Source organism: Pagrus major, chromosome 21 (assembly GCF_040436345.1).
Source record: "Pagrus major chromosome 21, Pma_NU_1.0".
Taxonomy (NCBI): Eukaryota; Metazoa; Chordata; class Actinopteri; order Spariformes; family Sparidae; genus Pagrus; species Pagrus major.
Genome location: NC_133235.1, coordinates 15,130,232 through 15,146,178, shown reverse-complemented (window position 1 = coordinate 15,146,178; position 15,947 = coordinate 15,130,232). Strand labels below are relative to the sequence as shown.

The 15,947-nt window shown below is 39.7% G+C and overlaps 1 protein-coding gene across 1 annotated transcript in view; it reads right to left on the bottom strand.

Annotated features, from left to right (window-relative positions):
* The window catches only part of ak5 (adenylate kinase 5), a 75,406-nt gene extending 61,415 nt beyond the window's left edge, over window positions 1-13,991 (bottom strand). The window contains exons 1-4 of the mRNA XM_073492083.1: window positions 13,760-13,991; window positions 10,904-11,090; window positions 7,900-8,067; window positions 3,105-3,277 (exon numbers count right to left, since the gene is read on the bottom strand). Coding sequence (XP_073348184.1) covers window positions 3,105-3,277; window positions 7,900-8,067; window positions 10,904-11,090; window positions 13,760-13,819 — 588 coding nt within the window. The 5' untranslated portion in view covers window positions 13,820-13,991. The remainder of the gene's footprint in view (window positions 1-3,104; window positions 3,278-7,899; window positions 8,068-10,903; window positions 11,091-13,759) is intronic.
* Between the last annotated feature and the right edge of the window lie 1,956 nt (window positions 13,992-15,947).

Below are 15,947 nucleotides of genomic sequence, written 5' to 3'. Positions count from 1 at the left end.
GACAACAAGTAGAAATACAGTATGGAGGCGATTTACAGCAACTCTGATCACAACTCTTGGGGCGCACTCACACTTGGCAATCCGTACCATGCCCAAGCACGTTCGACCCCCAAAGTCCAGTTTGTTTGACTAGTGTGAACTCTCACTGCTTTGGCCCTGGCACGGTTGGAATAGGTGTGCTTCCCCACGGTACAGTTGTTCATGCATGAACACAAGCACGGGTGCGCAACTTGGACATGAAGTATAATCATGCGTATTACGGTGCCTTGCATAATCAAGAAATCCAGGAATGTAAGAGAGATGATGACCACAATGACACAAAATAAGCCACAATAAAGTAAGTAAAGTCATTATCTCTGTGTTGTTCTTCATTGTACTCAGGATAATGTTATTTTTACCATATGGTATAAAAGAGTAGGATAAAATCTATGACACTTGGGCACCACTATAAACAATCAGTGCATTAGTGCTATGCCAGTCAACCGCTTCACTATACTGTATTTACAAAAGCAATGTTATCAACAAGCTTCATTCCCAGAAATACTTTGCCTCGTCCTCTCCTCATTGCACACATAATCATTAAGAAGCCAAATTTTAATCTGCTTTGCTAAACTAATCACAGCAGGAAATTAAATGCCTAACAGCCACGAGTCACTCTATCATATCTAATATTTCTGCAGCTCGGCCACTTTGCTGTTTATCTCACTGGTTCCTCGACTGACATCTGGTGATCTCCCAAAAGGGAGAAGGCCGATGACGTGCCAGGTATGCAGTGGAGGAATGATAATTGATGAGGTGGGCAGCTATTGATGGTTATTCATCAGGGGACAGGAGCTAAGAGCTGCCAGTCACGAAGCAGGCGAGGGCTCGCTGTTACAGGCTTGAACCTCGCTGCATCACTGATGCATCATGGTGCTCGTGTTGACAGTACAGACAGCTCACTCAGGTGTTTTTCGTTATGTTAAACAAAATATTTCCACAATAAAGACTAGATAAATCCCTGAAAGATGTGTTTATCTTCATGGAGACTGTGTTTATTTGATAGTTATGCAAGCCAAACCACTAACCAAAGTAGCACTAGTGACACACTTTACTCATTAGTCTACACAGGGACACGCCTGACACAGTTTGTTATAAAACTAAGGACTGTGCTAAAGCGGAAAAGGCTTACAAAGACTTTGATTCAAATGCGACTGACCAGGATGAAGAAGGATGCATAAAATATTGGATTATGGGCCGTCCTGTGGTTTTGCATCTTTAAGCCAATTTGAACTCACTAATACTTGACATGATCACAGAGAGTGTCAGATTGTATTTTGAAATCTTCCATGTTCTAGCAGCAACAGACATTTGTGAGTTTTGTGCCCATGAATACTGTTAACAGCCATTCGTCTACACTTAAGACCTCAAGAGTCTCTGTCTGCTGCAGGGCCCCCAAACTCTAAATACTCTTCTTGGATCATCTTTGTGGATTGGAGCTTCATTCCACTTCTCCTTTGTTTTGACATGTTTTCTTTTTGTCAGTTGATCTCAGAGGGACTCTTGAACTTTACTCGAATAGCCCTATATGGACTAAGTTTGTCATCACTGGTATTACCTTCCTGATTCATTTTAAAGGACGATTAAAAATTATGTTTTAGATACAAATTTGTTGTAGTTTTGCCTTCACTATGTCAAATCCACCAAAGCATTGGAGACATTTGAGAGTTAGATGAAAAGGTTGCATTCACAATTCATTATCTACTTAATGTCATTGAATTAATATTGAAGGACAAACGAAAAGAATGAGTGAATTTCCTCGTCATTTTTTGAATTCCAAAACTTATTTTTGGTCTCAAGTCAATGACAAAATTGCTGAGCGCACTGCTCCGAAAATTAAACATGGTGCACACGAAAATAAATGAATCTCCTGCTCTCGCAGAGTACAGTTAAATAAATAAATGATTTAATTATTAAATAAATAAATAAATAAGGGCGATTAAATTGTTTTGGCAATCAATTTTCAAGTTCCTGCAGGTTGCTTTTTTATACCTAAATGGATGAAAGGAAATCATTAAAAGCAACAATGCATAGGAGTGATATAATATAACTAAGTACATTTACTCAAGTACTGTACATGTATATACATTTAAATATAAATATAATTTACTTCTACTTGTCCTTTTAAGATAAATCCATTGCCAGAAAATTACTTTTGAAAATTAAGTATGTTTAATATCAGATACTTTAAGACTTTGTGTGTGGGTGACTTCCACATTTATAAAGAGAAAGTCATATTTTATTACGATATTTTCACTTTTACTCAAGTATGACTGTTGGGCACTTTTCTAAAACACTGATGAAGAGTAAATGTGATTTGTAGTTAGTGGCTTAAATGAAATAAAACACAAAAACAGGGGCGACAGTAGCTCAGTCTGTGTGGACTTGGATTGGATACTGGAGGCATGCAGGTCCAAGACAAGCAGGGGCCAGTCTGTGCAGAGTGTTGACTGGTGGCTCCCATTGAGCAAGGCACCAAACCCCTACCTGCTAGGGCGCCTGACTACATGGCAGCCTACCGCTCTGACACCTCTTCATACATTAATGCATGAGTTTAGGTCCTGTTTGTGCGTGTGTGTAATTCGGGCTTGTGTGTGTGTAAAATAACAACAGAGTGAAGAAAGTGAATCCTGCTGGGAGCATTATTAAAACATGTCTCCTTCTTCCCCTTTCTGGTTATTTATAGCTGTGGTTTCGTCCTCTCTCTGTCCTCGGATATGCACAAAGTTGTAAATTTCATCCACATGTTAAATTAGGAAGGGCATCATATGCATTTTCTATACAGTGTTGGACTGAATGGAGCACAAACAACCACAGGGGGTCTGTGTCCATCTTCCTCCCAGGCGAAGTCATTATCTTGCAGAGAAGGACGCTAATAAGACGGCTAAGCATCCCTCTCTCCAACATGCTTGTGATTTGGATGCTGCTAATTAGTCCCTTATTACACTCACACTGTGATAATGACCTGCGAGTGACTGGACACACTCGCCGCTCATCCTTCCTCTAATACCCTCTCTGTCTCACAGACACTCTCCCCCTCTCCCCCCCTCTTGTTTCTCTGCTACCTGTGGCGCCAGCTCTCCGTTGGTGATGATTTTAGCGATCAGGCTCCACTTTCTGTTGCTGGTGGCGTTGTGTATCATCTTCTTCCTCAGCAGCTCGCCCACGGACACGTACTGGAAGCCGTAGCGCTCGGCAATCTTCAGGCACTGTGTTCCTTTGCCGCTGCCAGGGCCACCTAGGCACAGAGGGAGAGCTGTTGATGTTTTGGGAGAGATTTTGTCCTGTGTCTATGTGTTTGTGTGTGTTTGTGTGTGTATGTGTGTGTATGTGTGTGTGTGTGTGTGTGTGAAATGTGTCTGTGTGAGTGTGAAACATTTCGTGCGTGGGTGTGTTAGCGTGGGCGCATGTGTGTGTGTGAGCGTTAGTAAGAGAAACCCAGACTATGTGAGACTCTGTGTGTGTGCATAACTCTGCTTGTGTTTGCACATTTATGTGTATATGTGTCTCTGCGTGACTGTGTTGTGTGTGTTTTGCAAGTGTATGTGGGGGAGAAGGACATGTAGGGGGGAGATGACAGACACAGGTATGTGTGAACCTCCTACATTTGCTAAGAAATCGTCTCTTTTTCTCTCTTTTTATAAAGGCAGTGCAGAGGAGCAACAGCAGGAGAAGACAGCTCTTTGCTTGATACTGGATAGTTTGGTAAACATCGTTTTGAATAGAGGTCATGTTACCCTTCATTCTAACATTGTTTTAGTCTCAGTGGAGTGCAATTTTACACAAAAAATGACCAGAATTCCTTCAAAAGTAAAACATGCAAGAGTCAAAGCCACAAAAAGTTGATATTTCAGGCTTAATCCGGTAATTAGCAATGTGTTAGGGATGTATTAGTGCCTTTAAAAGCTATGAGAATAGACAACTGCATTTTTATTCCACAAATTCAAAGATGTTACTGTTACCATAGAAATGTCAACTGCACCAAAACTGCTCCTGGTTCAAAGCCAGGCAAGAGTTAAGAGGAATTAGTTGGACACTGAGCTGTGTGGGCAATTTATTCTCTTAGTGATGAGGAGGAGAGTGTACAGCCAAGCATACAAAATCATTACAGATCAGTTATCACTATATAATAGATATATTATTTGGTCAGATTTAATTCAGATAATCCAATTTTGAGTTTCTGTGAAGTTAATGTTATGTGTACTTAAAGATGTTAAAAGTATCCCTACAGGTATTCAGTGTCGGGGTTCTGGATCATGTGTAAGGTTTACATTTGGAATTAAAGGATAAATTCACCCAAAGGAAACTATTTACACCGTCAACAGTTTTGAGAGACTTTAGCTGCCTATGTTGTTTTCTTTTCGATTTAACCATTTAATTTAGCATTTAGCATAAATTAGCAATCCAAGCTTGCTGAGACTTTTGTATCTTGTGCTGGTAACCATCAAGTGCACAATTGTGCATGCCTAGCCACGAGGCACTAGACAACTGATCAACAGAGACGAGGCGAACAGCAGAACACACGATGAGTGAAGTCCACACATGCGGAATGAACGGAGGAACTGAGCCATAAGATCCAGCCCCCTTCAAAGAGCCATGATTACCATCACTGCTCAGTATGCTTGTCATATCATCAGATCCCCGGAAACCTCCTGCCCCTCGTCTAACCCGCCTGAAAACCCCCATCCAATGTCAGAAATGCAGGTGCTTACATTTTTTAAAAATCTGTCCATCAGGCCCAATTTCTGCAGAAGCTAGCCAGGTGTGCAGAGGTGTGAACTTGGAATTTCTTGTCTCAGCCTTCACACAACTACTTCCATCTTTTTTCATGTGTATAACCAAGTGCAACACAATGAGAGCCTTTGAGTAGAGACGGTCCAAAAGTGTGCACCTTTATCCACGTTTATGTGACTCATCGTGTCACACCCCTTTCTCTGACAGCCCTGTTATGGTGGGACAACACATCATACGACCTAGTTCTTTTGAAGCATAGTGAGGCCTTTAGAGATATGCTTAGGTTATTAATTATGGATGCTTTGTCTGTGGAAAATGACAAAAAGGAAGCTGAAACTCTACTGAATATCTACTGTCTGACCTTTATTCTTAAGAGTTATTATTTAGTATTGCTGCTTAAAATAGTTACAGGGGAATCAAGGGTGTCACTCGGCGTGGTATAGTTTGATATTTTGGGAACTACACCTGCTGAGAGTTAGGTGAAAAGATCAATATTACTCTGTGATAAATATAAAGCCACAATACTGTTAGCGTAGCTTGGCATATAGGCTTTATAGGAAGGGGGAAATACCCACTATACATACATTTTTAAAATATTTTAAAAATGTAATTTAGTCGGGTTAGCTGCTCTCCCTTTTAAATTCATTATGCTAAGCTAAGCTAACCATCTTGTTCCTGTGGCTTCGTATTTTGTAGACAGATATGAGTGGTAATGATCTTCTCGTCTAACTCTCAGCAGGAGAGCGAAGTGAGTAAGTGCATTTCCCAAAATGTTCCCCTCAGTTGTTCGTTGTTGGTTAAGTTTAGACAACAAAATGATTTATGAATATGACATCACAAAAACGCCATTGGTCCATTGCAAAGATGGTCATGGAGCAACATTATTTATGATCTTCTAGGAACAACACCAACACAGCGATATCAGATCATGGGATCGTTCCAGTCTTTATGACCTGTCATAGCGAGGAAGCGCAGGTGCAACAAATAATGTTAACGATGGCTCTGTTCAGTTTAGGGGCACAATAAGCATTATGAGCCGTGTGCAGTAACAGGACCCTCAAAGCTAAATGTAAAGCAGCCATTACTCATTACATTAACTGTACTTGTGTTTTGAAAGTGAAAGTTTTGCAGTAAAGACACGAGGTGGGACGATCATAGAGATACTGTGGTAAGTGTGGTATGTGCACTTTATCTCACATCTGAGTATTTTGTAAATTTCTATCCAGTCCGCTCCCGACCTCCTCATGACCACACATGTTAGCGTGTCTCTCTCTGCAGAACTGACAGACGAAACATTTGCCTCGATCCTCACAAAGAGATGACAGCTGCTGCCATCCTGCTTTCCCTTTAAAATAGGCCACAATGTGCTCACAAAGACGAGATAGGAACTGGCTTTGTGCTGCGAGGACAAATAACAATCACCCACACCATGAACATCCCAGGTACGCACAAAGAAGCAAAACATGCTGCAGCAGAAGGCTTACAGAGGATTTTTAAGAGCTTTTAACAGACACGAAAACCTCAAATAAACTGTTTTCAAGAGGGTTTTTAGATATCAGCCTTTTCTGTTCCAGCCAGCCAGTCCCATTACTCTTATTACGCAGCTGCCGAGCTTAATTTATAAGATTAATGAATGTATATGACAGGTTAATGCAGGCCCATCAAGAATATCAGATTAGGGGAGCGTGAGTGTCTGACACAGTGAGTGACATGCAACAAGATCTGCTCCGCTGATAGCGACAGGGAGAGGAGGGGCTACCTTCAAAATACCCGGAAAAAACACGCTGTTTACACACGCACACACACACACGCACACACACACACACACACACACACACACAAACTGTGACTCTGACTCTGACTTGTAGATTCCCATTCAGGCCATTTATTTTTAGATCATCAGCAAGGCAAATATAAACTTTGTATTTTTGCTGACGTTTTTATATAAATGGATAAAGCTCCCATCAGAAGCATTAAAGAGACACTGATTACAGTGTTTTCCTGTGTTTACAAACAAAATGAACTTACTTTGACCTTGGCTGTCTAATGGAAACATTGGGTTAGGAGGAATCCAGATGAGCACTTCAAATCTAAAACATCGGATTAGTAAACAAACTGTGTCATCGTTGTGCTGTGCAAAGACGCACGTATTATTTATAGAGAGCCAAAGTCACGCCCAAATAAACATCTGTTTCCGTTTGATTTGTGCCATGAACTACACATTGATGGTTAGCAATTTAAGAGATTCTTTTTCACACTGCGAGTCAGCATTTGTCATAAAATTAATCAAGTATAAGACTGCGAAATACATAAATAGGAAGACTACACATACAACAGTTGTTTAAGTCACAAAAAAACCATGAACGAAACCTTGTAGAGCCGATCCTGTATATTAGCTAACTCACAGATCTGACTAACTCTCCTTTCACATAACTGCAGTTGTCAAAATGACAACATTTATTGTGATTCCCACTTTTCTAAATACCTTTATGTGCCAAGGTAACGGCCATGTTGCCAAAATTATCTTTCAAATTGACAAACATCATACATGTAAGTCATGGCACAATTCAAATGGGATCAAATTGTCTCTCTCCTTTGACTACTGCACAAATCTTTTCAGAAATAAGGTCCCATAGTGCACACTGGAGGGGGGGGGGGCCCATCCACTACCCCTATGGTGTCCTCAAAGTTACTGCAGGGTGGCCACTAAATTACTGTTTGATAACATTTTCAAAAGTTTTTATTTTTTCAAAAGTTTAAATATGTCTGAAAATACACATTAACATGAATACAACATTTTGTTAGCAAATACACATTAAAAGGGATGAGCAGTCTACCCATGATACCTTGTGAAATATTGTGAGCAAGCTAACCTAAACATATGCTAAATCACTGTGTGGCTGGCACTACCCAATGTGAGTGGCTGCCCGATCTGAACAGTGCATCACCTGCACCACCCAGCACTTTATTGTAAGCAGTTTAACATGCAACGCAATTTTTCTTAATGCAATATATGTAGAAGGGGGTCCCTGTTCCGACTGTCAGTCAGCTAAAGGAAAAATGTTGAAGACCCATGATTTATAGTTTTAATGTGTGTGTGCTTCTGTGTGTGTACTGGTCCTTTACCGATGACAAGGATGACTTTAGGTCGTGGTCTGGATGGATCGAACACCTCGTACTCCTCTATGAGCTCCGCCGTCTCCGACAGGTCCGAGTCGCTCTCGATGGAAAACTGGCTGATGGGAGGGAGGCGGTCATACCTTCTGTAGGGAAAATTGGGACTGTCGGGCAACACTGTCACACACACACGCGCGCGCACGCACACACACACACACACACACACACACACACACAAACAGAAATTGAGAATCAACTTGTCTGTAGTATTGATGAAGACATTATTAATAATTAAATCTCATTCATGCTCTATGAGTTTGTTGCTGTCGATCACTTTATAAATGCACATGTGACTTTATTTCAAACGCTGCCAATCACGTTTCGTAACAAAAAACAAAAAATGAGCAGTTATATTAATCTGAGATGAAACTGTGATGTGAAAGTGTGATGAATTCAATGCGTCATTCAGCTTGGTAATTATACTGCTGTCTCTGGTGATCACAGGATTCATTATAACACATTGACAAAAGATAGAAAGCATCACAGCATGCTGCAGAGCTGCTATAATGCACACGTGGAACCATTATCATCGCTTGCTTTGGATGGTATTGATCATACAATTTTTTGTTGAATCCTAGGAGCAGAGATGCTTCTTTTATATGACCAATTTAGCAAAACTCAGACTTTGCTCTTGTTAGGATGAAAACATTTTTAAAAAACACGCCAATTTTCACTTATGTTGTCCGGCCTTGCTGTATCTAAAGGCTTACTTTTGCCCTTTTGACATTTATGACACATTGAACAGTCAATCAAAGATGGGAATAATTTAGGAAGTGAGAGCAGCATTTCACTTCCAGCAAACGTTTTCTAACACAGCAGATTTGAGCGTCAGCTATCAGCCGAGAGGGGAACCGCGGGTCACAGGAATCTCTATCCCTGATTAGGCTTCGGTTCCCAGCAACTAAACCTTGCAGCTGGCAGAGCTTTGAGACATCTTTAACAACATATTAAGAGAAGTGGCTTAAACGTGAGTCCACTCTCGACACTCCTCGACTGTGAAGACTTCGCTTCTCCAAAGTCTGTATGCTTGTGTATTTGTTGTATTAAAGTAGGTCCTGTGTACATTACTGCATCCCTTCGCACGCATCATCAAACAAAGAAGTTAATGTTTGGCTTAAAATAGGCCCAATAAAGCAATGCAAATGGAAAATTAGCATACAAGTAGCTGAAGTTGGCTGTACACATACCAACTATGTTTTGCATCTCTACTTCTTCCCACACTGGTCAGACCAGCTGCTAAGCTATGAATGGGGAGCCTTTTGGTGTCATGTGAATGATTAACCGCCAATGTTTAACTGTGCTGTAACATTCTGTCTACAAATCCACAGGTCAGTGAAGGCAGCACAGGCATGTTCGAAGAAGGAGATCTGCACTCTGCACTTTTGAACATCAAAACATGACGGTTTGGAAGCAGCAGCAGTTGGTGCTTTGGTGTGTTTGTGGGTGTTCTGGTATCTGAACAAACGCTTCTGGCACATTTTGGAATCTGAGAGTGGTGATGCACACACAGGTGCCTAGCTGGAGAAAAAAAGCCTCCCATCTCACTGCACTCCAACTCTACTACCGCGAGTATTTTCAAAAGCAGCACCACCGTTTTTACAAAGTATCGACAATGGGGCTCATGAATGTACAGTACAAATGTCAACACCCTTTCCTGTTCAAACAGTGAGCCAGTTTGTGTGGGAGAGGAAGACTCAGTGCTGCCAGCATCCTTAGAGAGTCAAGTGCCTGAAAATATAGATATTTTGGCTCTGAGCAGAAGGCTCTGTCTTTGCCTGAATCACAGAATTGGGAAAAAACACTTCAGAGGTGCAGAATTAGATGTGTGTGGCTGCAACGTTTTACTTTTTTTATTTTCATTATTGATTAATCTGCAGAATTATCAGTCTTTATTAGTCACTCAGTTAATTATTATATCTTTAAAATATATATGAAAAAAGCCCTTTACAAGTTTTTGGAGCCTGATTTGACATATTTAAATGTGTTGTTTTCTAAATTTAAAGCTGCTGTAAGTGTTGTTTTCTTATTGGAATAAATAATTGTTAAATAGCTCTATAATCCAACTGCTCCTCCTCCTGCTCATGCAGAGAAAGAGAACATTTTCTGGCATCCCTGCCCATTTTATCCAATCAGGACAGAGAACTCCAAAAAAGAGGTGGTCCTGTCTGCTCATGAACAGGGAAAGCTACAAACTTTTGAAGAAAAAAAAAGAGGCAAAGAGAGCTACTTTGAAAACATAAAGGAGTTGTGCAATCGTGGTGACGTAAAGAAGAGGGAGTGGACTGCTAATTGCAAAATGGACAGGAAGTTAAAACGACGCCGCTCACAGCAGCTTTAAGGAAATTACATTTGCTATCATGAGAAAGAAACAAAGGCATTAAATCTGCATGTGTACAAGACTGGAACCAGCAAAGTTTAGGCTTTGTTGATTAAAAACTAACTCACTCGATTAACTCACTAATTGTTTCAGCCAATGCAACTCTCCTGTGCAATTCCTCTTTGTATCTTTTGTAATTACATTTGTACACTTTATATTTGTTTTCAGTAGGTTACTTCTTTTATTGAGCTGCTATAACAACTGAATTTTCCCTATGAGGACTCAGTCTTATCTTATCTTATCTTAACTTAACTTACCTTAACTTATCTTATTAATAATAATAACAACAATAATAATAATACATTTCTTTTTATAGCACTTTTCTTAAAAAATTAGAAAGTGCTGTACAAAAGGAAATAAAACCAGACGTGGCAGATAAAATGACAATAAATGAAATGAAAATGGAGGAAGTACAAACAATGAAAAGAAAAAGTTCAAATAGAACGATATAAAAAACTGTATGAATGAGAACAAGATGTAACAACCCGGACCAAACATTTCAAAGCTTGCACAAAAAGAAACATTTCAAGGAGAGCTGTAAAGTCTTATCTTGTCTTAGGATCTTTCACCGCTCACCGTTTCTGAAGAGGGACCTGCGTGATTGGCCACCGTTGAGAGGGGGAAGTGACTTCTTCTCCTGGCCTACAAAGGTATCCCACCGCACCTTGTCTGGTCCTCCGAGCTCCCTGACTTTCTTCAGACAGCCCTCAAGGTAGTCGATGGGGTCGTCGGGTCGGTAGTACATCAAACCTGTCAGCAGGCTCTGGAGAAAACAACAGAGGAGGATGTGATGAGGTAGACAGGGAGAATAAGAGAGAGGGAGGAGATGTTTGTTCTACATCTTTGTTATGATGTGCAGTTCTGTGACAGTGCGGCGTGCGGGGGAACGTTTAATGAGGTGAAGATTTGAAGCGCAGATCTGGTTGCCTTGGCTCGTTTCCACAAGGAGAACAAAAACATCTCATTTTGTCAGAAGCCCATGAAATTGAACTCAGCCTGGTAAATAAACACAGAGCCATGATTAAGATGACCTGTTATTGCCCAGGAAGAAGGCCAGTGACTGTGATGAATGTGAGAACCAGGTCAAAACACAAGTGGAGTGCATGTTTGTGTGACATTTGTCCCCCGTCGACCCTGGGTGTTTTAAAACAATACCTTCCTCTGGGACTTCCTTCCTCATCTCCTCCCTCCTCACTAACAACTCCCACCGCCAGTCAGCAGCATGAAAACATCGTCGCTCATGTAGCTGATTGGTAATGAATACACATTTTAAATGAGGAGCAATTGTAAGCGGTACAGTGAAAGTGGAGTTTTGATGATGATGATGTGTCACTTGGCTGCTCAATGTAATTTGAACAGGCTGTAAATAAACAAACAGTGATTGCTTGCATACATTAGCTGCACCGCACTTGGGAGGGAGTCTAATTAAATGGATTGGCCAATTAACGATCCCCCTAAGGATCACGAATGATACTTCATTATTACATTTCTCTATGCTCTGTCTATATGATGTTTAACCTCCTCTGCCCAAGCATATCTCAAACTCACAAAACATTATTGTCCAGATCCGAAGAATGCAAATAACAATACTCTAGGTAGTAGAGTACCTATCAGACTAGCTAGTAGTACATTTGTATGAATGATGTAAAAATATCTAGTTAATAATAATAAAAGTTTTTTTATTTTATTTCATGTGATAGTGAAGCCATACACAAACAAAAACGTTTTACTCAAGTGTTTGAAGAAATATAGCGCGATATGTCGGACTATAGTATACTGTCTGCAACATTTCAAACTGGTCTACTGATGAAAAATCCAGCAAGATGCAGCATGAGTCTACTGCGAGGATGGCGTACCCCGCCACTAACAGTGAATCATAGAAAGGTAATTAAAGCAACATTATATAACTTCTTTACCTTAAGAGAAGAAATTCAAACTCAGAATTTTAATATCTACAATATAAATGAGGTAATAATACAAACTCAGGAATATTTATCTTTTCCATAACTGAATAAACAAGCTGTTCTCAGAGGAAAATAAGGTCCCCAGAACACCGTTTGAAGATAGAAAGGTGGCATGAAAAAAATCAGCCAATGAAGATCTTTCTCTTCTGATTAAAATGTAAATGTTAATTAAAATAACAGCTTCAGAATCATGTTGATGCTACAGTGTCTTGTAACAGGGTGAATGGTGTCTCTGTCTCAGCCTCTCCGCCCCCCATCACTTGTTTCTGCACTATGTAACTTCAGTGAGAAGGTAGGATCACAGCATTGCATACATGTTTACTTCAACATACAAGTTTTCAACACATAACATTGTTATGAGGTTATGAGTTTTGTTCGTAGTTAGCACCTACATTACGTCTGACAAACAGTTACAGACCTAGGATTTGTGGTTACATAATGTTGCTTTAACGATTGTAGATAGAAGTAAACGCAGACCATAAATAGCTTCCAGAACAAGGTCTCATTTCAAGGATACTTGAGGAAATATTTGGACTATAGTGGTTCTCACCCCCCAAAGACTGCTACAGACTTTTAACTCACATAACCAGAAAGTGCCAAATGAAAATAGAGGTTTTCTTTCTCTTTCTTTCTCCACTCAGAACTCATTTGAAGACTCACCTTACCTCTCATAAACACACTCAATAAAATCTATTAGAGGGCAGATTACATCACTGGTACAGGCAATGTCATGTAAAAACTATTCCCCAGTCTAAAATATTGTATTTTCTTTCCGACTCCTAGACATTTACTCATGAACCCCCTTGGGGCTCACGCCCCCCGAGTTGAGAAACAATGGTTGAATAGAGAGTTTAATCTGGCTTCATTGTACTTTATAACGTGTTTTTACCTTTTATTGTATAATATTCCTGTGAAGGCTCATTTTAGACTCATTTTCATACTTCATATTATTTTCCTGTTTGTCTACCTGTATATTGCTAATCCTCCTTAAGTTATGATGATATTTTTGGCTCCATAATTTCATTTTTCACACTGGGTCACGGTACTCATTTTGATTTTTCATGTTGAATTAATGCGGTCTCCAGCTGAGGGCTTTCAGCTGCCTCGCGTCAATTACAAGCAAATCATGCAAAAGGAGAGGAGGGCGGTCTATTTCATTTAATCACACTTTGACTAATTATGACTAGATGTTACTATAAAAGCACATAGTAGGCAGTTTGTAGCAATAATCCTCAGTCGGGCTTCCCTGCTCATTTAAACCGCAGCATTAATCCAGAAGTAGCGTTCAAACAGACGCGCACATTCGCACCTCCACCGGCCAGAACAACATGTATTAGATATTAAGAGGAGATCTTTGACGTGACTCTTAATGGCGTTTTTGCAGTGCATCGCAGACAAACAAGACTGTTCGTGTAATAATCACACAATCTGCACACAGCCCAATCATTTAGCGCACACCAGCTCTCACCTCAAACAGTTGAGGTATCTCCCGCCGCGCCAGATACTCCTTGGCATCGTTGGTATTCATCTCCAGTCGGATTTCCTCTGAAATCACAACTTGTCCGGAGCGTTTTTTTTATTGTTCCTTCAGAAGCCTCAGTGCCGCACGGTGATAATCTTTGGCGAACGAGCGAGTTCCACACAGTTTCTTCCTCAGCGCATTTTTGCCTCGTGTGTGTGGACTTTACAACTGGATTCCTGCAGGCGATACCACCTCGCCACCCTCCTCTGTGATGCGGATGCGTGGCTCGTCCGTCTTCCCTCCTACAGCGCTGCGCTCGCAGCACGCACCGTGTGTGCCTTGACGTTGGCACAGAGGTTGCGCGCTGTGCCAAAAAGCGCACGCAGCACCAGTCAACCTGGAGACTGGGTGGTGACATTTTATTGAAATAGAACAGACATCAAGCTTTATAAATGAGGGATATAATTTTCTTGGTGCTCGTGGGCAGAGGAAGAAGTACTCAGAGCTTTAAATAACAAACAAAAACGCAGTAGCACACTGTAGAATTAATAGAAGTACAAAAATATCGCATCCAAATATACTTTAAATACCAAAAGTAAAAGTACTCATCATGCAGAATGACATATTTCAGAAGATTTTAATCACTTTAATGTTGAAGCTGGTAAAGGCTACTTTAAACAGTTTATCTGCTGCTGGGTAGTTTGTGAATATCCCCTTGATAGATAGATAGATAGATAGATAGATAGATAGATAGATAGATAGATAGATAGGTAGATAGATAGATAGATAGATAGATAGATAGATAGATAGGTAGATAGATAGATAGATGGGACACATACAAAACATAAAAGTATACATAATAAAAGAGTATAAAAAAGAAAATGTAAACAAAAATTTGAGAGCAGACTTTAAAAATGTATCCTGATACAGTCACTAATTACCTGTTACAAAATTTAGCCAGTAACCTAATCCAAATATCACAATATTAAAGTAATGTAACTTGATTACATTCCATTACTTTTGGATTAGCTCAATACCAACATATGCAAATAAAGACGAGAGACAAGAAATCTGGTTTCACTTGAGACCAGAGTGATGTTGTGTGAGACTCATCAAGTGTTATCATGTGTGCACATGTGCACGGTTACACACTAGTATAACATTCTTTATTTTAAAATAGTAATCCTGTTATTAATCCCCATTTTTACTGATTGTATCTGTAATCTCATTACATCTTTTTTTCAGCTACCTTGTTTTTCTATCCTAATTATGTAATCCTGTTACTCCTCAAGCTTGCGTGTGAATATATGTATAACTTACACTCTATTGTACTTTCGATACTTAATTACATTTGATATCGATACTTTAAGAGTTTTACTCAAGTGCTTTTCATATGAGTGACTTAGCTTTTGACAAAGTAATATTTAAACACAACATCTTTACTTTTACTCAAGTGAGTCTTGGGTACTTTTACAACACTGGTGGAATAGAAGTATAAGTAGCATAAGCTGGAAATATTACAGTAAAGTACAAGTAAAACTGTACAAATACGTACAATACTTGAGTCAATGTACTTCAACTACAAGATACTTCCCACCACTGTGGATTGGGTGTAGAAAATAATTCATTTTTGGCTGGGTTTCCTAAAATATCAGAAAACAATAAGGGCAGATGTCCACCTTAAAGGGGCAGTATGTAGTTTTGGAGAAGAAATTCAAACTCAGAATTTTAACATTTACGATATTAATGAGGTAATAATTTACACAGAAATATTTATTTTTTCCATAACTGAATCAACAAGCTGTTCTCAGAGGAAAATAAGGTCCACAGAACACTTTTGAAAGCTAGAAAGGTGGCAGGGTCCGCCACATATAAACAAAGTAAAACAGTATGAAACTGTGTTGTCCTTTAAGGTCAGTTTGTTTATTCAGTTTATTAAGTCATGAAAACAAAGAGAGTTTGTTTATTTAGTTTGTTTGGACATAAAAATAAAAAAAAAGTCAATGAAGATCTTTATCTTCTGATTAACATTTCTTCTCCAAAACTACATACTGCCCCTTTATCTATTTTGGCGCTTGACAAAAACTCTACACACGTGGAACACTCACTTTGTATTTATAACCTTTCTGAGTGTATTTTATTCTCTTTTTCTGTCAGGCTGCTGTTTCAAAGATCGAGAATGGACTTTCAAGCT